The sequence below is a fragment of the Pholcus phalangioides genome, unplaced genomic scaffold (genome assembly GCF_987345545.1).
Source record: "Pholcus phalangioides strain wild (caught in Gottingen) unplaced genomic scaffold, Ppha-v1.0 ptg000029l_1, whole genome shotgun sequence".
NCBI lineage: Eukaryota > Metazoa > Arthropoda > Arachnida > Araneae > Pholcidae > Pholcus > Pholcus phalangioides.
Window position 1 is genome coordinate 6,219,690 of NW_028301619.1, and position 27,407 is coordinate 6,247,096.

Genomic DNA, 27,407 nt, shown 5'->3' on the forward strand with positions numbered 1-27,407 from the left:
TGAATATAAACAGTATAAATTTCATGAAATAAATTTTTTTGGCACAGTTTTTAATAGCTTTCTAAATATCTATACACACACAGGAAACAAAATATTGTATACAACAAATATATAATGTTTATGTTACTGTAAATTTGATAAATCCGTAGTGCGCGTTATCTTCAGAAATTATGCATAATAGTTGGTAAATATATGCATAATTACCAATATTTTTAGTAAGTTTGATGAATTTCGTAGCATTTATCACTTTTTACGAATGAATCGAATAATTCTCAAAATGAAGTTAGTAAGTTTAATGAATATGGAAAAAATCCATGCTGAAATATCACTTTATTTCAACAACTTAGTTCTGTCCGTATGAGATGCGTGCACTACACATATTTCGCCATAAAAATTAAATTAATAATAAATGCGAAGATAGAGAGAGATTTTTTTTCATCGGCTTAGTTCATGTTGGCTTTTGCTGTATTTATCAGCATATGCAAACATAACCGTTACGAAGAGGGGTAAAAATACTATTATTTTTAGAGGTTGTTATGCATTTTTATGCAAAACTGCAATTGTCTAGAGGGGGGGGGGGGAGTTTTCCTCACATTCTATTTAAATAGAATATTTTTCATAAATTTCTCCATCTGAAAAGCATATTTTCTTCCAAGTTGAGCAAAACTCGAATGAACTCACTAGCTCGCCAAATCTCGCCAAATCTTGCGGAGACGTATATTTCAGTTAAAACTTCATAAAACTCACAATTTCAATCATTTATTGCCAAAAATTCTATTAAAACATTTAATAATGATTCATGTCATTTGAATTTTACCAAAACTTGGAACTTTAATTGAATTAAATCCAAAATGGAGTCGTTAGAAACTGAGATTACGTCAGAAATCCATTGCATCGTCAATTTAATATTCCAATTTTTAATTTATAAGAAGGGGAATAAGCAAAAAAGTATTCCTTTGTGAAAGGATAATGTTCCTCCTTTCCTAAACCGTTCAGAACATCCGAAAGCTGCACACGTGGTGACCATTCTAATGAAAAATAAGACAGCACTTGGAGATCGTCATACGAACAGCCATAAGGAAAGCATTGCCAGCGAGATTCCCTGACCAGCCTTTCGACCGGAATCACGTGACTCCGGATCTTTGCTTCACATTGTAACCCCTCGCGCGCACTCTATAGTATTATTACTCTGTGACTTACGCCAACATGAGAAAAATGCAAATTTCTTTCTTCGACGTCAGAAAACAGGCGTGTTCTTATACTTTTTTCCAGGTTTAGACTTTTACTATAATTTCAACAATTTTTTTTCTGCAAAAGTGCAGCACCCATCAGATTATTTTCAGTGGGAAAAATGTGTAGTTTCACTTGTAATAACCACTAAAATTTGCATGCATCTTCAAGCACATGTTTTCAAGATATATGGTGGTTTTTCGGTTTTTCTTAAATTTTTTCCACCATATGATTTTTTTTTTGTGCCGCCAGAACTTATGTCTAAAAGATAAGTTTTCAATTTTCTGGATTATGCATACTATACAAATGGTTGGGAATATGATAAAATTTTCATAAACATCAGTTACTCTAGTAGAACTCCAAAACAATCAGTTAATTGTGCTTAACCTTCAACTTAACTAGCTAAATAAGCTTCAAATTGCTGTTTCTGATTGATATAAACATTTGTGAAATCCCCAGAAAGTAAAATTTACAGAAAACAATTCATGACGTGTGTACCACGTAATGAATTATATTTATAGAAATACGTACAAAGTTGAAAAAATTATAAAATTTGAATAGCTGAGAAAATGCCAAAATTTTAAAGAATTTCAATTGAATTTCTTTCAATGCTTTATATTATTCGATTGCTAAAGCGGAGGTTTCTTCTATTAAAGCACTCATTTAAATTTATTTCACGCCGTAAAATAAACTTCATCTGATTCATTTCGCCTGTAATGTTACGGACGGTGGAAAATCTAGACGCGTGATAAAAATTTCAGAAATACAGTACATTATTTTATTTATTATTTTCTTAAATCAGTTGACAAAAACTATAATGACTATAAATAACGTGTTAAATATTTGAATTAAGTGTAGTATATTTGTTGTCTTAAAAAATATTCAATATGAGAGTATTTTTTTGTTTTTTTTTACGATAAGAGTCGTGAAATCAACTACATTCTCTTAAATTGAGTGCAGTCAGAGTGTTTAAATAAGATTAATCGATCTTCGGACTTTTACCATGATTCATATAAACTGTTACAGTTCGGGGTGACGTGATACGTTGAAAAAAATCGGTACTGAACCATCACACACACACACATTATGCAACTCTGTGTTATAGTTGTTGTTATTTTTTGAAGTATTAAACAAAATCAACGAACTTCGTTTAACGATGTTAAACGAAATCAGACATGAAGACATAGGTTTAAAATGTTTTTAATCGTTTCTAAAACATGTTACAAAGCATGTTCAATGTGGCGGCCACCATTTTCTGAAAGCAAGTTAATAGCATTACTTCGTTCTCAACAGTAGCTCTTAGCTTATCAGAAAGAATATTACAGACATGTCGGTGTATCACATTTTTTTCGATTTCGCCAAAACCCCACAAACAGTTTCGTTTCAGGAATGATTAAAAACATTTTAAACCTATGTCTTCATGTCTTATTTCGTTTAACAACGTTGCATACAGCGCCATTCTCCGCTGATGGTGAATTTTTTAACTTTGTTTTTTTGCGGAAAATGAATCCCATGGCCCCCCCGTAAACTATTACCAAGTTTGATAACATTTTGTCCAGTAGTTTTCCTTTTATAGCCATTTCAAAGTAGAAATTTAATTATAAAGACCCTGTATATTATTAATTATTAGGTTTTTTCGTAATATATGCTCTTATATTGGTTTGCTGTATTTTAGTTACATCCATATTTTTTATGGGCATCTTTTTACAGCCGGCTCGTTGGGAAATTTGCCTGTTGTGGCCTGCGCTTTCGTATTTCGGTTGCTAACTCTTACTCTTATTGTTAATTGAACGCGATAGAAAAATTATATGAATAATCTTAATTTACTAGCATCGGAATAAACGAGTATTTGGGACAAAAACGAATAAAAAAATTGAAGTAACTCACAAGTTATTTATTGTCTTTCGTAAATGTCATGAGAATTGGATTTAAAAATGAAAATAACTTCCTCATTTCATGCTTTTGGACTCAGCTGGAGACGAACTTCTTCCTCGTCTATTTGATTTATAATAACACAATGAGCACGAAAAATCACCGAGTCATTTACTTTATTATAAAACGTGTGAATACCACATTTGAAGAAGATAACTACAGAGAAAAAATAACATCAAAATATTTATATATTTCTTCAATATGTATTTCTTCGTTTATGTTATTACTAAATAATTGTCTTTATAATAGTCAGTCTTCAATTAATTTATTCCTTCTAAAAACCAGTACAGCATATGTAGCTGATCGAATCGTAATTCATGTGATCAATCATCATCGAGATTATTATACAAAAAGATAGGAATCGTAATGATAGAGTTTGGGTTCTTATATTATCATTCCTATGAATTGATCAAACCGCACTGGCATGCGATTAATTTCCGGTACAATGAAAACATTATGTCTATACCTAAGAATTTTTAAATCTATTTATGAAAATTTAATTACTGTAATTGCTGGGAATACTTTGCACCTACAGGGATTACTTTCTACTACGCTTGAAAAGTATTCAACGTTACCTAATGGTTATTCTAATGAATATTTCCCAACAGTTTCGATTCTGCGGGGCAGGACGCGTTATCGGTCTACTCAATGATTTGAGTCATTGATACAAATACAACGCCACAACAGGCAAAATGCCCAACAAAGTGGCTGAGAAAAAGATGCCCATAAAAATATGGATGTCATATATTTCAAAAATATAGCAACCCAATTAAAAATGCAATTAACAAAAATTGTAAACAATATATACACATGATAAAATATTATACAATGCCCATAAAGAATACTTATGGTTGTCTTATTCTAAGTATGGATAGCTTCTCGATTTACCCCAACATGTTATCGTATTTCTTTTTAAACGTGTCAATTGTGTTACAATTTACTACCTCCGGGGGTAAGCTATTCCATTTATTGTAATTTTCTGGAGGTGGGTGGGTTTGAACCCATATCTTACCAACCCACCACTACAGCACTGATGTCAGTTCATAACTTATATTTGTCATTTTGTGGCAGAAAAAATTCAACTTTTTCTTCACAACAGTTCCAGCTTAAATTCAGCAGCACAAATATATTTAGCAAAAGGTATCGAAAATGGAAGATGCATCAGTAACTCAAATAAATGAGTTGACGTATCTTGTCGAGCAGAATCAAAACTGTTTGTAAATATTCAAGTTAGAATAGCCGGTAGGTAACGTTGAATTATTTTTTCAGTATTGGTACAAAATAACCCCTGTAAGTGCAAAGTGGTCTCGGATTACGGTACGAGATAGTGGTATTGTGAAAGAATATGAATCGAAATTAAATAATTTTTGCTCTTTTTCTCAGCATTTTCTTGAAAAATTAAATAAAACCCAAATACTTTCTGTAGTCATAATAAATTTTTTGGCTCGCAATATAAGAAAATAATGAAATCCACGTTTTATATCCGTTTTTATCCTTTTAAATGTAATTTCAGAGACCGTTCAAGTACAGAGGTATCGCATGATAAAGTTTATTGAGCTAGATGAGTGTTTAAAAAAAATAGCTACATTTTTGCTAAACAGTTAGTAAAAGCGTAAACGGGTTTATGAAAGAAAACTATAATATCGGCAAATATTGAGGAATGTTGTTGCTTCATTGCAAAACAAGATGATACCAGTTCTTCAACTTAACCACGTCTTTTTAACTTTATTCTAAGTCAACATCTATTATGTATATTTAAATAAATATAAAGATCAACACATTCTTATGAATCCTGTTATGTTAAAAAAGCTCAGGAAACACCAATTACAAATAGAACACCAATGCAATTTTTTTCCTTCCACGTTTTTAATCTAGATTTTTTCGTTTTCAAATTTTATCACTTTTTTTTTCTTTTTTAATATAAAATAATAAATCAAACGAAATTGTTTCTTTTCGATTAACATTGAATTGACTCAATTACCCAACCAGTATCTAAATTTTCCGATATATCATGAGAGGAATTCAAAAAATCAAAGTACGTAATAGGAATTCGTGTAGTAACTTTAATCCTACTAAACTGTTAACACGCTCCCTTAATCAAGCGCGAAAACGTTATCACAAATACCAACGTGACCTTGATTATTAAAGTTGTTGACCATTTTAATGAATAAGCGTTGATGCATTGATTCAAACTGGAAACGATTATCGCAATGCGGATGCGATTCGTAGATACTCAGTATAAATTTTTACAACTTTGTTAGAAGCTAGAAATAGTTTTTTGGACTGCATGTGTTTTCTTTTTGGGCGAAGACCAAGGTGGCTGAAAAAGAGGCCCATAAAAATATGGATGTCAAATATAAGTAAAATACAGTAACTCATTAGTATGACTAAGCAAAAGACTGTAGGTCTGTGATTCATACAGGGTGCATAGGTAACAGGGCGTATGGTATTTTACTAGAGAACCGTTGATCCTAGAGGCATATTTCCAGTTAGAAAAGGGGTCCAAAGAATGTGTAGTACTCAGATATGTCATTCATGTTTCAAGAGGTTTTGTATAGTTATTAAAGTAAAACAAAATAACTTTTTATTTCTTTTCCCGTGTGCCCCAAAACCCAATTAAAAAGTTGTTGCCCTGTCTCTCTTGATGCCAACAAAAAAAATTCCACGTTTCTAAGTGCAATATTCACTGAGATTTTCGAATTCGGAAAACGGAGGAAATATGGGGAAAAAACCGTTTAATGCAGGTAAAACGAAGGCAATTCTAAAATAAAATTAAAGAGAAATAATTCCCGAATTAATGAAGATTCAGAATTTATGAAAGAAATAATTTGAGCACTATTAAAGGCCAGGATTGGCCTTCTTACCTACTGGGTCCAGGATTGAGGTTCCTCGGCTCAAGCCCTGTTGGCTCAACTGTTGAGACACCCCTGTCTTAATTGGTAGGACTAGGTTTTATTAGATTCGAAAATTAAACATTTTGTTAATCAGAAAATATTTAACAAGAAGTTTTAACCCTTTAAGCTGCATTGACGAGATATCTCGCCTCCTTTTAGAGGCCACTTATTTCAGCACTGACAAGCCTAGATATTTTGCAAAGTTGATTTCTCAATGCACACTCTTCCCTATACTCCTTGCTTTGAAATTGCTGAAAATTGGAAGAAAGTTTACTCAATTACAAAAGGATATGTCATTTTAAAACGGGTGGGGGGGGGGGTCTAGCAATTTCTGCAATGCCGTTCGAAGGGTTAAATTAAAAATAGCCGATGGGTCATGAAATTGATCATGTTGTTGAGTTTGAGTCGTAGCTGGAAAAAGTCCAGAATCCCTTGCCTTAACCCATTTGTCGTCCTTTATTCTGCAGTAATCGAGATATTTTTCGTGGACAATTATTGTGTTCATTACATCGATAACTCAGTGAATCATTAGGTAATCAAACTGGAAAGCATACTTTATAGACATCAATCGCATCGAGAATGTCTAGAAAAGAACTGTTTGTTAACTATTGTCTTCTCAAGCAACCCAGCAGTTCAAAACTATTCTCGAAGCTCGCATTAGAGCACATGTGTAAAAAATAATTCTAAATATTTTGATAATCTCATATTTTCAAAATCTTTACTAAAAACCTCTCTCGCATTACAACATTTCTAAAGCGTCAGAGGTTTTTATAAATGTTGTATCCCTTACCTTTAATTTTTTATTTACTAACTAATTAACGAGAGAAATATTTGAAAATTAAAGAGAGAAATAATTTAAAATTAAAGAGAGAAATAATTTAAAATTAAAGAGGGAAATAATTTAAAATTCATGAGAGAAATAATTTAAAATTCATGAGAGAAATAATTTAAAATTCATGAGAGAAATAATTTAAAATTCATGAGAGAAATAATTTAAAATTCATGAGAGAAATAATTTAAAATTCATGAGAGAAATAATTTAAAATTCATGAGAGAAATAATTTAAAATTCATGAGAGAAATAATTTAAAATTCATGAGAGAAATAATTTAAAATTCATGAGAGAAATAATTTAAAATTCATGAGAGAAATAATTTAAAATTAATTAGAGAAATTATCCAGAATTGATAAAAATTTGGAATTAACGAAAATTTGGAATTAATGAAAATTTGGAATTAATGAAAATTCAAAATCAATGAAAGAATTAATTCCAAACTTGAGGCATCATAGCCCGTGAAGAGGTCCCGTTAATATTTTCGCCCCAGAGCCGTGTCTCGTAAGGGCGGCAATGTTGAAATAATTTTCAGAGAAGTATCATATAAGCCTACTAACATCGCAAAACAGAAGTAAAGCTGTCAGTTACTAGGCTAATAAAAATTTATTAGGAATAGATACGTTTACGAGTACGATTAACTTTAGAACGTTTTTGTTGATGATAGAAGACATTGTGAGTTTTATTTAGAACAAATCCGATCAAAAGTTTAAAAAAGAAAACAGCACTCGATTTTTTGAACCATTTATGCCTGCCTGCATCATATATCCTGGAAATGTGTTTAGTTATTATGAAACAATAGAATTCGATATAGTTCCGTTCCAGTTTGAAGTCGATGACCCTTTTGTCGTGCAGTTACGACAGTCACTGTCCAAAATATGACAGCAACTCCTTCAAAGACAACACGGGAAGCCAATAACGTGCCACAACCAGCGCAAAAACAAAATGAAAATAATCAACAGCATTGGTTATTGCTTTTGGCGTCTACTCGGAAATGAATCGCCATCATTCAGAATATAATTTAAGAGATCAAATAGAAACAAATGTTTGTCTTTTGCATCATCTAAATGAGAACAAATTTTTCGAATAATTTCATGGATCATTTAACATGGGACACAACCTATTCGTTCAAACAAAGTGATGCGTACGCATCGCGGAGTCGCACCGAATGAATATTGAAGCTCATCCGAAGATACTTGAGTGTTTTCGCGGTGTTGCAGCTGAAAACACTGAAATGGAAAGCTGATTAATTCGGTGATTTTCTTCGTAATACAGTCAAACTTGGTTAATTCGAAGCTCAAGGGGACAGCAGAAAAGTTCGAATTATCCAAATAATTTATTCTGGATCCGTAAAATGGCTACGAATCGAAACTTAATCATCAATATTCATATAGGACAAATAATTGATCTTAGCTGCTATATTATTCCCCCGTTCTGGAATCGGCATCACCAAAATTTCTTGACCATGCTCAAAGCCTTATTGTACATTCGCTCGAATGTAATCGATACGCTTATTGGTTTTTAGTTTTTTTTTCAAGTTTTGTAGAAGATCTTTTATCAAACTTTTATAATCAAACTATTATAGCATAATTAATTAATCAATCAATACTGGTCTTGTGGAGTAAGATCTCTGAATCCATGTCTGCATATATCCGTAACTTTTGAAGTAATTTTTGAGAACACTTACGATATACTCCCAAAGGCTGTCAAACTGGTACAAGACCGAAATAAATATAAACGATCAAATTGAGGGATGTCTTTCTTAATTTTAGTTATGAATATGTCAAAAGATATTTCAAACTAACTATAAAAAGGGAATAAAAAGCTTGATTTTATGGGCTAATATGAGGTCCTTCAATCTTTTAAAGAGTCGCGAGCATCTCAGCAAGGAAAAAAGAACACCCACTTGAAGGATATTCAAGAAGTGTCGAAAGTAATGCCAAATTTTTACAATGCGGTTGATTGTGTTTTCTTTGGGATTTATCTAAAATAGTGATACATAAATTAATATTTAATAGATATCTTCTATATTAAATTAAACTTTTCATTCTATTTAATTCTACGCTATTGATCGTTTAACATAATACAGTATTTCATGAATCTAAAGATATCAAAGTATCATTTATTCCTGAGTTCATTATAAAACTAATTCAAGCCGCATGTGAAGTAATTTACATTTTATTTTCTTTCAGATACATTCGTGGAAAAGTTCACTGCTTTTGCTATCAACAATTTTATTAACGGGTAAGAACATTTAACGTCATTGCATACATATAGTGTACTTTGAATGTATTTCGAATAATCACCTATAAATAGGGTGATCATATGACCCGTTCATTAAGAGACATTCCAGTTTTTTTTGATTATCTGAAATTTTTGGTTTAAATGTCCCATTTTTGTGTATTGATTATTCCGATTTTGCGTATTTGTCTCGATGAAATATGGACACCCCTGTTTGTGAATTATCGTATTTAAGAAGACGCATAACACGTACCCGTTTTTGAAGGGTAAAGAAAGAGGAACGTATGCTAGCAAATACGTTGATTCTTTTTATCTGTAATTATTTATTTTTTTCCATCATAACATTCACAATTCAGAATTTTTGCAGTGCTTCTCTTTACATTATTGAATGTTTTATTAATTAACCTTGAACAGCAGAATGCAAACAGCATTCTCGTGGAAAAAAGTCATTTTTCTTTCATTTGGATACACGTGTTCAAACTTTTAAGCTGCCAGGGTCTGTTTACATATCTACAAACTAATAGCTTGGCCGTTTGAACACAATTACATTTTGATACAGAGGTTGCGAAGATTCATGAATCTTCGCAATAAAGTCAGTAAAATTGTGTTTCAGCAACAGGAACTGGCCGTTAGAAAAATTTACCAAGAAAGGCACATTTAATGATGTTAGCGGTCTCACTATTTGTTCAACCTGCCAATTGCCTCTGATCGAATCTTTAAAAGACGACTGTTTCTTCAAAAGAACTCGTTTACCTTTGTCTTTACTGTGGGAGGGAATGTAAATATGGATGATGGTTGTATCGACGGGTAAAAGTGATGGAATGAACACAACGTCGGTTCTCGCATATTAATAGCTCGAAAGTGTTCGAGGCCAAGGTCACGGACATCACGCATAACATATCGGATACCCGTTAGACAGCATACCAGTTACCCACTAAAAAATATGTTCCCAGATCGAGACCTACAATGGACATTTATCACACGAGGCGGATAAAACGTCATACGCTAGACACGACCAATTATAAATACCCTATAGCCTATACGACGACTGCATTGAAAAAGAATGGCTTTCTCATCCTTCACTAATGACAGGTTGATTTTTTTTAGCCTGAGGTCAAAAAAACACTTTCGGTAGGGACTTTCAGTCGAGTATAAACCAGTTCAAACATCAAAATCAGAATTGACGGTCATGGATGGTATTGTTGTTTGCTATAAAAAATCATAAGAGAGAACTGTTAATGAAGTATTGTTTTAGGGTTACGTATTCACAGAAGTTTGACTTTCCATGCCATTATCCTATGCCGCAATGATGATTTTGTCCCGAAAGTTCTGAGCGTTTTCCTCGAAAAATTGTGAGTAAAGAAAACAGGTTTAAGATAACCACTTTATATATATATACCTCTAAATATTCTCATCGAAGCATACTTTATTTTTTTCTCACAACTTTAGGCTATTTTTCAGTCATATTTTCGAAATTCCGTCTTTCTAGAATTTATAAGTAAATCGTAACGTATGTTGCTTTTAGAAACATCAGAGAATTTTTATTACATCAGAGAATGGTTTTGCATATAAAAAATTTTGAACGAAGCGAATCAAACTAAATTTAGATGATGTGATGTTTTATCAGTATGATGGATGAGGTAAAACATCTAAACCTTCCTCATTTTTTCGGAGACCAAGGAAAAATGGATTCATTTCGTTTTTTGACTTCCACAAGAATACCACACGTTGAATATAGATAAACATGGTTTTTCTCCTGCCAGTTTCACGAATGTGAAACGTACCTTTAGGAATTTTTAGAACCTGTGCAAAATTTGGAGTGGTCAATGGGGACCACAACTGTGCCGGTCATGGGGTTCGAACGTGAGCTTCCGCGACGTGAAGCCACGAAGATACCCACAAAACTGCGCAATGGCATAGTTGCTGTAATTTGACCTGTACGGTAGATAGTGCAAACTGCCAGCTGTCGTAAGCAATGTGGCTTTCTAAATCATCATACTAACTGTAGAGGCAATGCGTCATTGGATAGCAAAGGCAGGATTGAGGCACTGACCAGAAAGCTTTCAAACACGAACGCAACCATCGTCAGTGCCTAAAGTAAACATGAGTTCATCGCTAAGGACAACCAGGTATCATTCAGCCGGTTTTAACGCGAACGACAATACTGCAATTGGTACGTGGCTGTCAATGGCAGCACTCGTACTGTATAATGGGAGTCATCAGACCAAATATCCTGGCAAAGAGTTTGGGACCAATAACGATTGTGCCACCTAACCTCGCATATAGTTGCAACTGTGTGTGTTTCTGCTTTTTATTGTACAAGTAGCTCTCTCTCCACTAATGTTTTGTAGCATCCTAAGCCTGATTGCTGTGGCTCGTACTCTCCCTCATCCACTGCTACACCAGCTCTGGCCATATCGCTATATTGCAATTTACTACCATTAATGAGAGGGGTTGAAAATGAAGGCGTCGTCTATCGGTGGTCGCCCCAAGCTCGTTAGGGAAAATATCTTATCCATATCCTCCCTCGGGTTTGAACCTGGGAGCCTGATAGCAACCTTCGCGGTGGTAGACAAGCATCTTACCACCATGCCACTCGGGCTCCCTCATCCGCTGTTCCCAACAATTATCAGTCTGGTTATAACGGCTTGGGTGTCGATCAATCCGTCTCTGATACGACCATCGAGCTTTTTTCAAAAACCACTGATTTCACTATTTTTTCAAACTCTGTTAATCCAGAGACTTCCCTTCGATTGAGTCTGATCTAACATCCATCCGTGAGAGCAAAACTATATATAAGTAGACTTTGAAAAAGAGCCTTTAAATATTTCAACAAAGGCAGCACTCTCTCACGCCCACCGGCAGCAAATCCCTTCGGTCAGCTAATTTTGTATCATCTTTAATCATTTGCATATCTGTATTGATGCGTAACAACTAGCTGGATTCTGTACAGTGAAGTTCCTTGTGGATGATTTTTTTTGACATGAGTGTCATAGTGTATCAGTTCGATATAATTAGCAACATATTTTGTATCACTCAGGTGTATTTCCAGATGTCTTTGCTAAAGGGTCTGATATGAAACTCGTCTGTTATTACTCTAATTGGGCAATTTATAGGCCAAGTTTGGCGAAATTCACTCCAGAGAATATCAATCCATTCCTTTGTACGCACCTCATCTACGCGTTTGCCGGAATGAACAAGAATTACGAATTGAAAGCTTTCGATTCGTGGAACGATATTCAACAAGGTAAGAGAGAATTTTTAAAAGATCACTCAAATCTGACTAAGATTAATTAACTACAATGGTTGAATCTCTGTATTCAAAATGCCAAATATTTATAATCTCTTTTTATAGGAAATTACAAGAAATTCATAAACCTGAAGACATACAATCCCAAATTGAAATTATTAATAGCAGTTGGAGGATGGAATGAAGGTTCAAAACGGTAAGAAAAAAACGTCAAATTTAAAATTAATAATTTTAATTAATATTAATAAAAATTCAGAACCAATGGAAGAAGTAATTCCAGAATTGATGAAAAATTTCAAAATTGATGAAAACTTCCGCAAGTGATGCAAATTCAGAATTAACGCGGGAAATTATTTAAGAATTGGTGAAAGTTTCCAATAATTTACCGTGAGTGCGGAGCCTGATAAAGAGCGGTGCCCGTGTGACTGCAACTGTCGTACACCGCTAAGGGCGACTCTGCAATAAAGTGTGTCTCGTACAAACAGTGTAAACCATAGTTTCACAAACTATTTGTTCCGTCACCCCCTTCTTCAAATCTTTTTTCCTCTCATCACCCCCAACTCAAGTGAACCCATGGGATACTATATTATACCCGTAACTTCTATCGACCCCTGCAACATTCCATCACCCACCAGTGGGCTATATTTCCCACTTTGGGAAACACTGGTGTAAACTGCGTGAATTGTGTGTCGTTTCAAGTAGCTAAAAAAAGAAGCGCGGTAGCCCAGGTAGATAAGATACTCGCCAAAGGACGTTAAGAGGTGCCGCGAGTTCGATACCCTGTTCGTCCTTGTCAAAAACTTTCTTGACACAGGGGTACAACAAAAATGGTGGCATGGCCACAGAAAAAGATTGCTACCGCCGGGAGTCCCCCATCGAGGCTCCAACCTCTGGATGAGTGTAAAAACAAGCCTGCCGTTCAGAATCGGCAATAAATTGTAGGTCCCAGTCTAATTATCCCTCGTGTGCAGAAAATGACCGTGGTGCGACAAAAATGATAAAATGATAGAAAAAAAAAGATAAAAAAAATCGCACCTCATGCCCCAGTTTTCGAGTAAAACGCGAAATAAAAATTATGAAGTCACATCCGGATCACGGAATCAAAACCAGTACCCTGCCAATAGATTACGCCTATAACTCGCAACCGAATGATTGGCGTAGAGCTCTGACTACCTGTTCTGACAATTGCTTATGCCGGACGCTACAGCATAATTTTTTTTTTAACTTTTGTACAAAAACTATTGGTCAAAGAAGTTCGGCTCTTTGGACATTTTTTATCCCCTCAGAACGAGGATTTTTGTTCCTTAAAGCTTAAAGACCTTTATGGGACATTCTGTACATAAATGTTTTCTTTTACTGCACACCCATCGGGTAGGTTAATTTATGTACATAAATTTTTATGCAAAAAGTGATTGTAACTTTTTATTTTTACTACAGGTTTTCGAAAATGGTGGAAGCCAGTCAAACTCGGTTAAAATTTGTCCGGGGTGCAATAAGCTTTTTAAGAAAACATAGTTTCGATGGTTTAGATTTGGATTGGGAATATCCCGGATTTCGTGACGGGGGACAAGATGAAGACAAAGAAGGATATGCCAAACTTGTAACGGTAAGCATCAAACTGGGTAGAAAATTTTCTTACTAAATAATTTATGTAATAAATGTTACGTTATGGTGAGTGTGATCATCAGGAACTACCTTTCACATACTATAGACAGGTTTGCAGAAAATATTTTTCTTATTCAAATAGATAACGAAACTTAACATTCCGCACTTCTTTCTGCTCGTGCTTCGAATCCAGAAACCGTACTTCTCCAACTAACACGACTAAAATTTACCAACAAAAAAATTTCAAGTAAGTTTTCGGCTTAATATTAAACACATGTATCATTTGTTGTAGGAGCTCAGAGAAGCGTTTGATTCAGAGTCAGTTCCAAGGGGGAAATCGAAACTATTGCTGACGATGGCAGTGCCAGCTGGACAACAGTATATAGACAAAGGATATGACATACCAGTATTGTCAAGGTAAATGCTAGAAATTTTGCTTCGATGGTAAACGTCTAAGAGATAAGTATATTATGCATATAAGAACCCAAAAACTAAATGTATGCTCATAATTTTTGGAAGTGGCATGTCTAGTGATATACTCCTTTTTCTAAAACCTGTGTATTTTGGTTTGTATCCTTTTCATAAGTTTATTTATGGTCTTTAGCCAGTAGTAATCTTCACAACTGACTCATCCAAAATCAGGTATGTACTTATAACGGTAGTATTTGAAACAACAACTCATTACCTCTAGATGAAAACGGATGAAACTCGTATAGTCAAGAAGACGATCTTTTGATAAAACTTCACCTTTGATGGGTCAGTTTTATCGTACTTCTGTCGTTTTATGTGGAATTACCTGTTATAATCTGCTGATCAGATAAGCTGTAGTCCAGAACTGAAACTGAATGTTAAGATTAGAATATAGCGGGAGTCCCACCTTGTGCCGTCTTCAATGAGAATTTGGTTCTTAAGCTTTTTTCAGCTTAGGACGAAAAATTAATTTTACTTGACAATTATAATTGCCTTACGAACTGAACCTAGTTCAAATTAACCACTCTCTAAGGATGAGTATCAGAGGTTGATGCGCTAATTGCTCGTGCTGCCAGATGCTCTATAGTACGAATCAGTTTGATTTGGATTTCAACTAGGCAGTTTAATAACGCTGTGCATTATCCCTTCACAATATGTCCACATTGTTTACTGATAAAAGAAGAGTGTTGAAGAAAGCGATGAGGGATAGTAAAAAGTAAGTTGAATCTAGGTTGGCAGATAACATTGGCTCTGACCCAAAATCATTTTTCAGGTACGTCAATAATGGATGCAGCGGGACAGTTGGCCCCCTCTCAATAGGAGGGTCTAGGGTAAGGGAGCAATGTAGGCATGTGTAGTGCTTTCAATGACTTCACGTCGGTTTTTAATAGAGAAAATGCTATTCAATGTATTGGTGTTGCGTGGGGTGATAAAATCCTCAACGATATTCAAGTGAAAGACGTGGAGGTTCTAAATCCTCTAAGAAATGTATGTGCAAGCAAAGCACCAGGAGATATCTATCTCAGGGTCCTCAGGGAATGTGGTAATGAATTGTTGGGGCCAGTCGCACAGATTTACAAGAGTAGTGTTGCTGAGGGTATCGTCCCAAGAGATTGGAAGCTTGCTAATGTTCTTCCGATATTTAAAAAGGGTACTAGAGAGGCTGTGTCCAATTATCGTCAAGTGTGTTTGACAAGCTCCCTCTCGAAAACTTTAGAAATTATTATCAAAAGGCGATTGAAGTGGATAGACGAGAATAATATATTGTCGGATAATCATCATGGGTTCATGAAGGAGAAGGCATGTGTAATTAACCTCTTTTGCTTCTATGATCACGTCACTAAGGCTTTGGGTAAAGACAAAAATGTAGATGTTGTTTACCTTGATTTCTAGAAGGCATTCGATCACGTCCAACATGATAAACTCTTGATGCGTTTACACGAGGTTGAGATTGGGGGCAACATGCTGAATTGAATAGAATCGTGGTTGAGAGATAGGTCACAACGGGTTATGGTGAACGGAAATTTTCTGATTGGACAGGCATCACTAGGGGAGTTCCTCAAGGATGCTTCCTTGGTCCCCCCCCCCACACTTTTTCAACTTTTTATCGACAAACTCGACCAGGGCATCGATAGGATTGTTAGCAAATTAGCAGATGACGTGAAGCTAATGGGGGTAGTCCGGAATAAAAGCGATAGGGAGTTGCTGCAGACCCACTTGAACAGGATTGGAACATGGGCAAATGAATGGAGCACGAAGTTTAGCGTTGACACTTTCATTGTCTTGAACAACCCACGTTTCTCTTTCTTATTGAATGGTGTCGCTATCCCGGATGCAACTAGGGTCACCGATTTCGGAATTTGCATTGACGAGCGGCTTAGATTTTCTGAACATTGTTCAGCGGTGGTTAAAAAAAGCTAATAGAATGCTTGGTTTCATTTTCAAAAAGGTCTCTTCGCGTTCTCCTAAAGTCATTCTTCCGCTTTTTCGAGGCTTGGCTCGTCCTGGACTGGAGTATGCTGTAAGGTTTTGGAGACCATACCTACAGAGGGATATAGACTTGGTTGAACAGGTGCCGAGAAGAACTACGCATGTTCTTATTGGAACACGGGGCTGAAGTTATGAAGAGAGACTTCATTTTTTGAATATGTTTACATTGGATGAACGCAGGTGTCGGGGAGAGATGATCGTGTTCAAAATCTTTAACGAGATGGATAGGATGACCCATGAATTATTGTTACACCGTCGATCGACTGCTTTTACAAGGGAGCACTAGTATCGATTGGTAAGGGACAAATTTAGGTTATGGTGTTTCAGGGAGTTTTTCCTCTAATAGGGCTGTTAATAAACGATAGGTTACCCCGGAGGTAGTAAATTCTAATTCGTAATTGACACGTTTAAAAAGAAATATGATAAACGTGTTGGGGTAAATCGAGAAGCTATCCATACTTAGAATAAGACAACCATAAGTATTCTTTATGGGCATTGTATAATATTTTATCATGTGTATATATTGTTTACAATTTTTGTTAATTGCATTTTTAGTTGGGTTGCTATATTTTTGAAATATATGACATCCATATTTTTATGGGCATCTTTTTCTCAGCCACCTTGTTGGGCATTTTGCCTGTTGTGGTGTTGTATCTGTATTAACTCAGTTCCACTGAGGCATTTCTAAATGTCGTATCTATTGTATTTGATAGTTAGGTATGAAAATAAGAGGAATGAATTTTGTTATCATTATACATGTTACTGCCAAAACCCGAAATTGGCAGTTCGCGAATTGGCCGATTTTGTTGTAATTTGCCCCAGTGGCCAACCAGATCGTGAAGTGGCCGGAGCTGTTGTCAAAGTTTGATAACAAAAGACATGAATAAAGATCGTCAGGTTGGTGCATTTTTCGTGATAATTATGTCCACATTAGTTATGGCTCTACGTCCGCAGTCACGATGTGTTAATTTTTTCCCCAAAATTTGAAAGAAAAACTATATATCTATGTATAATTATTTCTATAGTTTTTCTCTCGTCACACATGGAACTAATTCAACGCAGTTGCTATATATAGCCATGTATCACACGTTGGCGGAGAAAAAAAATGGATTTGATACCTACCGTACCGTCTCATATCAGCACATCGAACTTTGGCGAGGGATCTCCGGCCACTTCACGAGTTGGCCGGCCAAATCCCGACTCATTTCTGAAAATCTATACACACATATAGACGTCGAAACAAATGAGAGTGTGTCGTTATCATTTTCTTTCTCCGGTTATAATGCGTTATTAAGTGCTTAAGTAAACTTATGTCTCAAAAGGTTTACTTCAGCTTAATATGCTTGGTGTTTAATCACACATCATTCCTGTTTTACTCTTGCAGACGCTTATAAAATTCGCAGATTTGGAAGGAACGTCGTTTGAAACTTCAGTTTTTAATGAAATTTGTCGGAATTATAATTGTCAAATGTAATACAAGCTCAATATCAGTTTCAATCGTCAAACTGCTGGACAAGTGACATCTTTTTCCACGTGAATCAATCTCATATGACATTAAAATATTTTAGCTTAAAAAAATACTTTGTTTATAAGTACCTAGATTAAAAGAAACGAATATTATCAAGGTTGCAAGTTTTATTGTACCAATATCAAGCTGTTTGACAACTTCTGACGCTAATATTCGAAAAATTGATAATGTCTTTTATAAGGAAATTATAAAATAAAACGAGTCTTGTGCAAGGCCGCAACTAGGGGGAACAGGCAGGTCTGGTGCCCCGGAGTGAGACGCAAATTTCACCCTTTAACACCTCCTTCAACATTACAAGGGGATGCCAAAATGCGATCTTTGTCCAGCTGACCAAGTACCTAGTTGCGGCCCTGGTCTTGTGATTTCATTTTTTATGGTAAATCTATCGCATGAATATTTTACTTCTCAGCTTTGCTTTGTAGAAAAAAAAGTACAATAATCAGGGAAAATGTTAACAAGTTTTGTATTTGATTTTTCGAATACTTGTATGGAATTTTTAAAAAAGGCTATTATTTTCAGAAATCTGGATTTTTTCAATATCTTGACTTACGACTATCACACTTCGAACGAACCACAAGTGGATCATCACGCACCTCTCGGTGAAAGACCGGGAATGGAAGATTGGGATCCTAATCGGCAGTATAACATCGTAAGTAAGTTTTTCGTCCTGGTTTCTAATAGTTCAGCACCAGAAAAAAGATACATATATATATACAGGGTACATATCAAACAGGGGGTGTGGCATTTTACTGGCGAATCGTTGATCTTAGATGTATACTTCCAATTAGAAAAAGTTTCCAAAATAACGCGTAGTACTCACATATGTCATTGATGTTTCAAGGGGTTGTATACAGTGCCGTCTTAACGCATGGGCCCAACCGGGCACAGCCCGGGGGCCTCAAGAGAAGAGGGGCCTCACAAAAACGAGAAACGGTTGAAATTTTCGAAAATTGGCCAGGCAGCGCCTCAGAAAAATCACTTGGCCCGGAGCCCATGATGTCCTTAATAACTATACAACCAGGATCGTCTTAAAATAAAAAAAACTAACTTTTTATACAATCCCTGTGTGCCCCAAAACCCAATTAGAAAGTTGTTGCCCTGTCTCTCCTGATAGCAATAAAACTTTTTCCATGTTTCTAAGTGCAATGTTCACTGAGATATTCGAATTCGAAAATTGGAGGAAAGTGGGGGAAGAAACAGCTCTGAATGAACGAAAAACCGTTTTAGCCACATTTAACACCGCGTCTTCACAAATTTCGTTCGTTTTTAGAATTCGAATATCTTAGTGAATACTCACGGGGACTGTATAAAAAGTTATTTTTTTTATTTTAATACCTATACAACCCCTTGCAACATGAATGAAATATCTGAGTACTGTACGTTATTTTAATACTTTTTGTAATTGGAAGTGTGCCTCTAAGATCAACGGTTCGCCAGTAAAATGTCATACCTCCTGTTTGCTATGCACCCTGTATATTCTATTAGCTTAATTGCTGAAGTATTTGAATAATTGAAATTATTAGCTGTAATTAGCATTTTCTTCGAAGTTATACGGGCTGTTGCATTACTCATTTTTAAAGTGAAATAACATAGTTATTATCGAGTCAGTCAGGGTTCTTAGATTCACAAAACCACAGGCCACATGTCTTAAGTCTTAAAATTTCTGAATGAATTTTGAGGGTGCTCAGCCTCTGTTTATAAAATTCTGTGGATTCTGGAGGTGCTATGGGTTTCTACGCCACTGTCCTCAATGACAGCCAATCATGAACGAATTATACGTCTCACACATTCGATATTCTCAGATAATCCGAACGGTGTTTGACTATTAATAATAATATCTTTATTGTGCATTAGGCCGGAGCCCACAATGCAAAAAAAGCTATTACAAAACAAGAACACTTGGTTGGATAACACAGACGAACACCTAGATGCAGAATGTAATATAGACGCTTAAAAAATAAATTAAAAAAATACAGAGCAGAGGGGAAAAAATAAATAAAACACAGAATATAAATACGAGATGAACCATTGAAGTTTATCATTTCGTGGCAAGTTTTAGTGCGGTTGTAACTTAATTAAGATTACATAAAAAAAAGAACTGAAACAACGAATTCTTTTCATCTCGTAAGATATTGGATAAATCACACAACGATAATGATAATGACTGAGAGCCAAAAACTGTGAGACGTTGGCCAGCAAAATGACTGCAGTTTGCAATGACGTGTACGAAATCAATTTGCCCACGATAATCACACCATTGGCATCGGTTAGAAAACCGATTTAGGCCTCTAATAAAATTACAACGAGCTTGTAGTAAAATAGTCCGGGTTCCCTTGAAAATTCAGGTACTCGGGAAGAAAAACTTTTAATATGTTTATAATATGGGTTAAAATTGCTTTCTTCAATCCCAGTTCAAAAACTGTCAACAAAATTTTCCGCGATTGTGTAAGTAACAGATTCGAAATTGGCCTTGGACCACTCGGAGAAGGGTGTAGATCAGTGGTTCTCAAACTTTAGAAGCCCGCGGCCCGGTTTCATTCATTTTTGTAAGTGGAAGGCCCGGTCAAACACACGATTAACGGAACGTGAATGGGGGGAAAAAGTAACGGCAGATCAATCGCGGCCCGGTATGAATGATGCCGTGGCCCGGCGGTTGAGAAACACTGGTGCAGATAAACCAAGGTTATTTATGACATTCAGAAGGGCTTCAACACGGAGTCCCCAACCCACCTTATGATTAACACTCCAATTAAGGCAAAACATACTTAAATCGTTATTTGGCGACCGAGTTAACCTGTATAAAAAATTCATAACTTTTTTTACGATGGTGAATTGCACTGGCAATCTACCAAATTCAGTGTAAATCAAATATGATGGAACATAAAATGATATACTATAGCATTTTTTGATAAAAGCCAATTGTATAGAATCAAGCATATTCGAGTATGGGCACCAGATCTCGATTCCGTATAAGCCGGTCGGTAAGATCACAGAATCTATCAACTTCATACGGTCTTTAAACCTACTTAAACGCTTTACCGGGGCCGAAATCAAAAGTTTATCCATCCGTTGTATTGAAATAAAACACCCAGGTAGTTATATTGATTAACTTTTTCTATCTCGGATGCTTTGAAGAACAGTGTATCAGATTTAGAATCTTTGTGGCCATTTCTAAAAACTATAATCTTTGATTTCAGTAAATTCACCCTCATTCCCGAAAGCTCGACGAAATATTCCAGCTTACTGATCAGTCGTTGAAGGCCAGATTTACAATCAGAAAGTAAAACAATATCATCGGCGTAAGCTAAGACCTTGATTTCCTTATTAGCAATGGACACTCCCGGTACATCTGACTCAGAAATGTCCATTAAAAAATCATTTAAATATATGCTGAAAAGCAGCGGACTTAATTTGCAACCCTGTTTCACGCCGATCTGTATGGGGAAAGATGCAGAAAGGCCTCCATCACAAAGAACTCGACCACACATACCATCATAAAGTTTTTTAATTGAATTCGCAAACTTATAGCTCAATCTAATTTTAAAGAGCTTGGACTAAAAAAAAAAAAGGAGTCCCTGTCAATTGTATCGAAAGCGGCTTTAAAATCAACGAAAAAAGCATATAATTTGTGGCGTTTTTTAGCTAATGTCTTATGTATAACTGTATCAAGGATCAAAATGTTATCAAGTGTTGAAAAGTCGTGTCGGAAACCAGTTTGGTATGGGGAGAGAACATTTCTGTCGCTAATTATCCATTTGGATAAACGCGAATGTAGAATAGAGGTGTATATTCCGGAGGCGGCACATAGTAACGAAATCTCTCTAAAATTACCCGGATCATTTAAAGATCCCTTTTTATGTAGCGGGTATATCACACTTTCATTCCACTTCTTTGGTATATTACCATAGTCGTAAAAAGTATTGAACATTTTAGCCAGATACGGCACAAGAAAATTATGTTTAAAAAACTCAACGGGAATTCCGTCTATTCCCGAAGATTTACCCCTTTTGGAATGTTTAAAAGCTGAGCTAATCTCTGTTTCAGTTATCGGTATATCGAGTGTCTCATATCCTCAGTTTACGCAGTGATTGTACAACCCGTATACTGAAATGACTACTTCCTGCAGCAAAAATATTTCCAAAATACCCGGTCCAGTTACTATTTGACGGTTTAGAGATTACTTTTCCTGAATCAAAGCGCTTTATAAATTGCCTAAAATTCCGACTATAGTTAAAGCATGAACGTAGAAACATCATTTTTTTTGTACGACAGATCTTCCTTGCTTCATTTCTTGCCTTTTTAAACGCGTCGATTAACTCAAAATTAACACTTAGTCCAAAGTTTAGTTAGAATACTGTTGCGATTTTGAATAGCCAATCTGCACTCGTCATCAAACCATGTGAATGATTTTTTATTTGGGGACCCCATGTTCAAGGATATGGCAGAGAATTCAATAATGTTTATGAAGTTAGACCAATCTATGTTGTTAGGGAAGTTACACAATTTTGCTTGCACGAGATCAGGGTATTTCTCCCGAAGATCATTATTCCAAAAGAATCTTCTACTCTATAAGGTTTTCGCGGCCATCATTTGATAAAAATTGTTTTTTCGGGTTCGAAGACCGTCGTCCGTTTGAGTTTGTTCTCAACGTTTCCCCAACACTAGTGGTTGGCATCATCAGGAGAATTGATAAACTGGATCAAAGTCAAGTTTTCCGGAGTCTCAGGTTGTATTTATGCACATAAGTGGCTTGAACTACACTATTGTTTTGCGATTGGTCAGTTGATTCTATGGCTGGCAGCGTATTGTAAACAGTTGTTATGCTGGTAGAACCTGATTGGCCGAGAGATGTGGAGTTATCTGATTGGCTGTTGTCATCATTCTGTTGCTGGACCTTGAAGGGGAAGGTTCTTGTTCTTCTGAGAGCTGGTGTCCAGGATCTGCTCAATTTCAAAGTTTCTTCTCTTCTATTATAGCTGTTTTTGTGCTTGTATATTTCAATAGCCTCTCTGTAGATTCGTGGGAAGAAGTGGTCAACATTAGCTATTACCTGTGTTTTGCTGAACTGTACACTGTGGTTGTCGTAAAGCGCATGCTCTGCCACCGCCGACTTTTCTGTTTGGCCCATTCTGCAGCATCGTTCGTGCTCTTTTATTCTCGTGGCCACAGATCTTTTTGTGGTTCCAATATATACCTGACCACAGGTGCACGGTATTCGGTAGATCCCCGGTGTTGATAGAGGGTCACGGTGGTCTTTTGCTGATCGCAGCATTTCACATATTTTTCTGGTTGGTTTGAAAATGGTCTTTATACGATGTTTTTTCATGACCTTGCTGATTCTTGCCGTCACTCCGGGGATAAAAGGCAGCACAGCTTTTCCAATTGATTGTGACTGCTCATTTTCCGTTGGTGATTCCTTGATGGAGCGTAAGGCTTTCTTGATGTCGTCTTTCGTGTACCCATTAGAGCGGAAAACTGATTTTAAGTGCTCAATCTCTTTACCTAGATCTTTTCCTTCACATAGTCTTCTTGCCCTCTCGATCAAGGTTTTCAGTACGCCTCGTTTTTGGTGAGGATGATGATTGGAGAGCTTATGCACATATCTGTTGGTGTGAGTAGGCTTACGATAAATGCTGTGGCCTAAACGTTGACCTTGACGGCTGACCAGAACGTCCAAGAACGGGATCTGTCCTTCTTTCTCTATTTCCATAGTGAACTTGATGTTCGGATGGATTCTGTTGAGATGGTCCAAGAATCGGTGTAAATTTTCTTCACCATGCCCCCAAACAACGAATGTATCGTCAATTATATCAATCATATTGACGATACATTCGTTGTTTGGGGGCATGGTGAAGAAAATTTACACCGATTCTTGGACCATCTCAACAGAATCCATCCGAACATCAAGTTCACTATGGAAATAGAGAAAGAAGGACAGATCCCGTTCTTGGACGTTCTGGTCAGCCGTCAAGGTCAACGTTTAGGCCACAGCATTTATCGTAAGCCTACTCACACCAACAGATATGTGCATAAGCTCTCCAATCATCATCCTCACCAAAAACGAGGCGTACTGAAAACCTTGATCGAGAGGGCAAGAAGACTATGTGAAGGAAAAGATCTAGGTAAAGAGATTGAGCACTTAAAATCAGTTTTCCGCTCTAATGGGTACACGAAAGACGACATCAAGAAAGCCTTACGCTCCATCAAGGAATCACCAACGGAAAATGAGCAGTCACAATCAATTGGAAAAGCTGTGCTGCCTTTTATCCCCGGAGTGACGGCAAGAATCAGCAAGGTCATGAAAAAACATCGTATAAAGACCATTTTCAAACCAACCAGAAAAATATGTGAAATGCTGCGATCAGCAAAAGACCACCGTGACCCTCTATCAACACCGGGGATCTACCGAATACCGTGCACCTGTGGTCAGGTATATATTGGAACCACAAAAAGATCTGTGGCCACGAGAATAAAAGAGCACGAACGATGCTGCAGAATGGGCCAAACAGAAAAGTCGGCGGTGGCAGAGCATGCGCTTTACGACAACCACAGTGTACAGTTCAGCAAAACACAGGTAATAGCTAATGTTGACCACTTCTTCCCACGAATCTACAGAGAGGCTATTGAAATATACAAGCACAAAAACAGCTATAATAGAAGAGAAGAAACTTTGAAATTGAGCAGATCCTGGACACCAGCTCTCAGAAGAACAAGAACCTTCCCCTTCAAGGTCCAGCAACAGAATGATGACAACAGCCAATCAGATAACTCCACATCTCTCGGCCAATCAGGTTCTACCAGCATAACAACTGTTTACAATACGCTGCCAGCCATAGAATCAACTGACCAATCGCAAAACAATAGTGTAGTTCAAGCCACTTATGTGCATAAATACAACCTGAGACTCCGGAAAACTTGACTTTGATCCAGTTTATCAATTCTCCTGATGATGCCAACCACTAGTGTTGGGGAAACGTTGAGAACAAACTCAAACGGACGACGGTCTTCGAACCCGAAAAAACAATTTTTATCAGAATCTTCTACGTTTAACGTTTTTTCTAAGGGGGTATTTTTTCTCCGTAAAGCTCCACTGCAATCGGAAAGTGATCAGAATCTGTGGCCCGACAGACCTCAAAATGACTAACCAAATGAGAAATATACCAGTGACAAAAACCAAAGTCTATGACGGAGGAGCCATTTCCTCCGATGAAAGTCAAGCAACCTTGGGGATCTCCGAATTTTCTACCGTTAAGAGCGACTAAATTATGCCGATTACAGAAATCAATAAGTTTATAGCCATTACTATTTATAGCGGTATCCTGAGTGTTTCTATGGCCCCATAACTCCACGTTACATCCGTCATAAACAGCGTTATAAAAACCAATTCTAGAGTTAAAGTCACCCAAAATCAGAAAACTACGGGGATACAATTCCAAAAAACTATCGATGTTATGTAAAATATTGTCCCACTCCGAGTGATCGAAGTACACAAAAATTAAATTAGGGGATTTAGAGTTTGCAATGCATTCAATAGATACAAAATATTCGTTTTTATATAAGATTTTATATTTAACGCTTTTTCGAACTCCCAAAAGCCATCCGCCCTTAAAACGTCGCCAGAAACGGAGATTCTGACCACCGGATTAAAAATAAGATTGAAATCAGTAAAAAATATCGTATTCGCATGCCTCAAGCTCTCAGTCCAAGTTTCACAAAAAAAGAAAACATCATAATTAGCACTAGTAGATAGACTATGCGAGTTCAATGAAATCAAACCAGATACATTCCACGACAGTAGTTTCAGCAGACTCCGGCATGACTCCTAATGTCCCGGTTGTTCGATGATGCTGCTATTCTTCTCGTCATACACGAAACATCGGTCGTTGACAAACAGTTTATCGAACCTCAAGCGAAAATTTTCCTCAGTGCCCTTGACTTGCTCGGCTCCGAAATCGGACAGTTTACGACGGATTAATCTCATTCTCTGGCTGTAATCAGCTCTGACATAAAATCCTGTACCCTTGAGTCTATGCGAATTTGTAAAAATTCTTCTACAGTGATTTCCGTCCAGGATGCCTATGACTGGTCGTCGGCATTTTTCCACTCTGTCTCCCGCCCAGTCTGTGTATCCTTTCAATTTTCACATTCGAGACCTCTAATTTCTCGACACAAAACGTAGTTATAGTTTCCTCCAACTGCTCTGGCGATTCAGTCAATTGCTCAGGAAAGCCGAAAAAAATAACATTATTTCTCCGAGAGTGGTTTTCAAGTTCATCCACTTTTCTCATAATCGCTTCACATTTCTCTACACAATCTCCAGCACCACACCTTGTATCTGAAGTTGCCAAGGACCGATCATGATTTGCAGCTACATCTTCCAGCCTATCTAGGCGATTCTCAAGTTCAAATACATTTTCTTCCAATCTCTTTAGCCACTACGTGAGGTTATCCACACGCTCAAGCATTCGATTCAACATAGCTTTCGACTCCAACTCAATCTTCATCATGTAACGAAATCCCTCCCGCATGTCAAAATCACCCTGAAAACTTAACAGCGACTGATCATTGTCCACATCTTGATCCGATAACTGCAAGGTTTTCTGTGAAACGCTCCGATCATCGGGGACAGAGTTTTACGTTTAGTCGACACGGAAGGGGAAAAACTAGCATTCACTTGCTTAGACATATTCAAAAACTATGAGATCCACACACACACACCCAAAAAATAAACTAATAATAATAAATAAAATAACATTTTTCAAAACGTCGATCGCTAGGCCCAAATCTGCACAACAGAAATTCGTGCGTCTTGTCAGTACGATCGCTGTGTTGCCACCCCGATGTTTAACTATTAAGGTATCCGACTAATTTGAAAACGTCATTTTGGAAGAAAATATTGTGTGTGTATGTTTTTTTGAAATATGAAAGCCCTATTTTTTGTGATTCCAAGACAGGCCTTGTTTTGTTTATATCAGTGGTTCTCAACCGGCGCCCGCGGAGCCCTTGAGGCTCCGTGTGTACTCCCGAGGGGCTCCGCTGCCGCTCGAGGAAAATAAAAAAACACAGTAAATTTGAAAAAATATATATAAATATTTTTAATAATATAATTAAATCAGTAACTCTTTGATGAATAAATAATAAATAGGCTTACGGAGCACCGCCATAGAAATTATAGACCAGAAAGGGCTCCGCGAGTGAAAAAGGTTGAGAACCGCTGGTTTATATGATGCTCAGAATCGAAGTTACGAAATGTAGAATGAAATTTCTAAAAATTCATACGTGCATCAACAAATTTGAGTTTAACTTATTATAGCACATCATACAATCTTTTAAATTTTAGTTCATAACCTGCACCATTACTATCTGAATGTACTGTGGAAATAACAAAACATTCCAGTCATAGAATATTTTGCAATCGTGTTTGGAATATCACATG

The 27,407-nt window shown here is 36.4% G+C and overlaps 1 protein-coding gene across 2 annotated transcripts in view; it reads left to right on the plus strand.

Annotated features, from left to right (window-relative positions):
• LOC149067621 (uncharacterized) overlaps positions 1–27,407 on the plus strand; it is a 76,230-nt gene that overhangs the window by 33,539 nt on the left and 15,284 nt on the right. Inside the window, exons 2-7 of one of the 2 annotated variants that reach the window (XM_089252469.1) lie at positions 9,080–9,131; positions 12,169–12,375; positions 12,484–12,574; positions 13,816–13,984; positions 14,276–14,400; positions 18,491–18,620. In XM_089252469.1, the coding sequence (XP_089108595.1) occupies positions 9,080–9,131; positions 12,169–12,375; positions 12,484–12,574; positions 13,816–13,984; positions 14,276–14,400; positions 18,491–18,620 (774 nt within the window). The remainder of the gene's footprint in view (positions 1–9,079; positions 9,132–12,168; positions 12,376–12,483; positions 12,575–13,815; positions 13,985–14,275; positions 14,401–18,490; positions 18,621–27,407) is intronic. The other variant, XM_089252470.1, reaches the window with a different exon arrangement.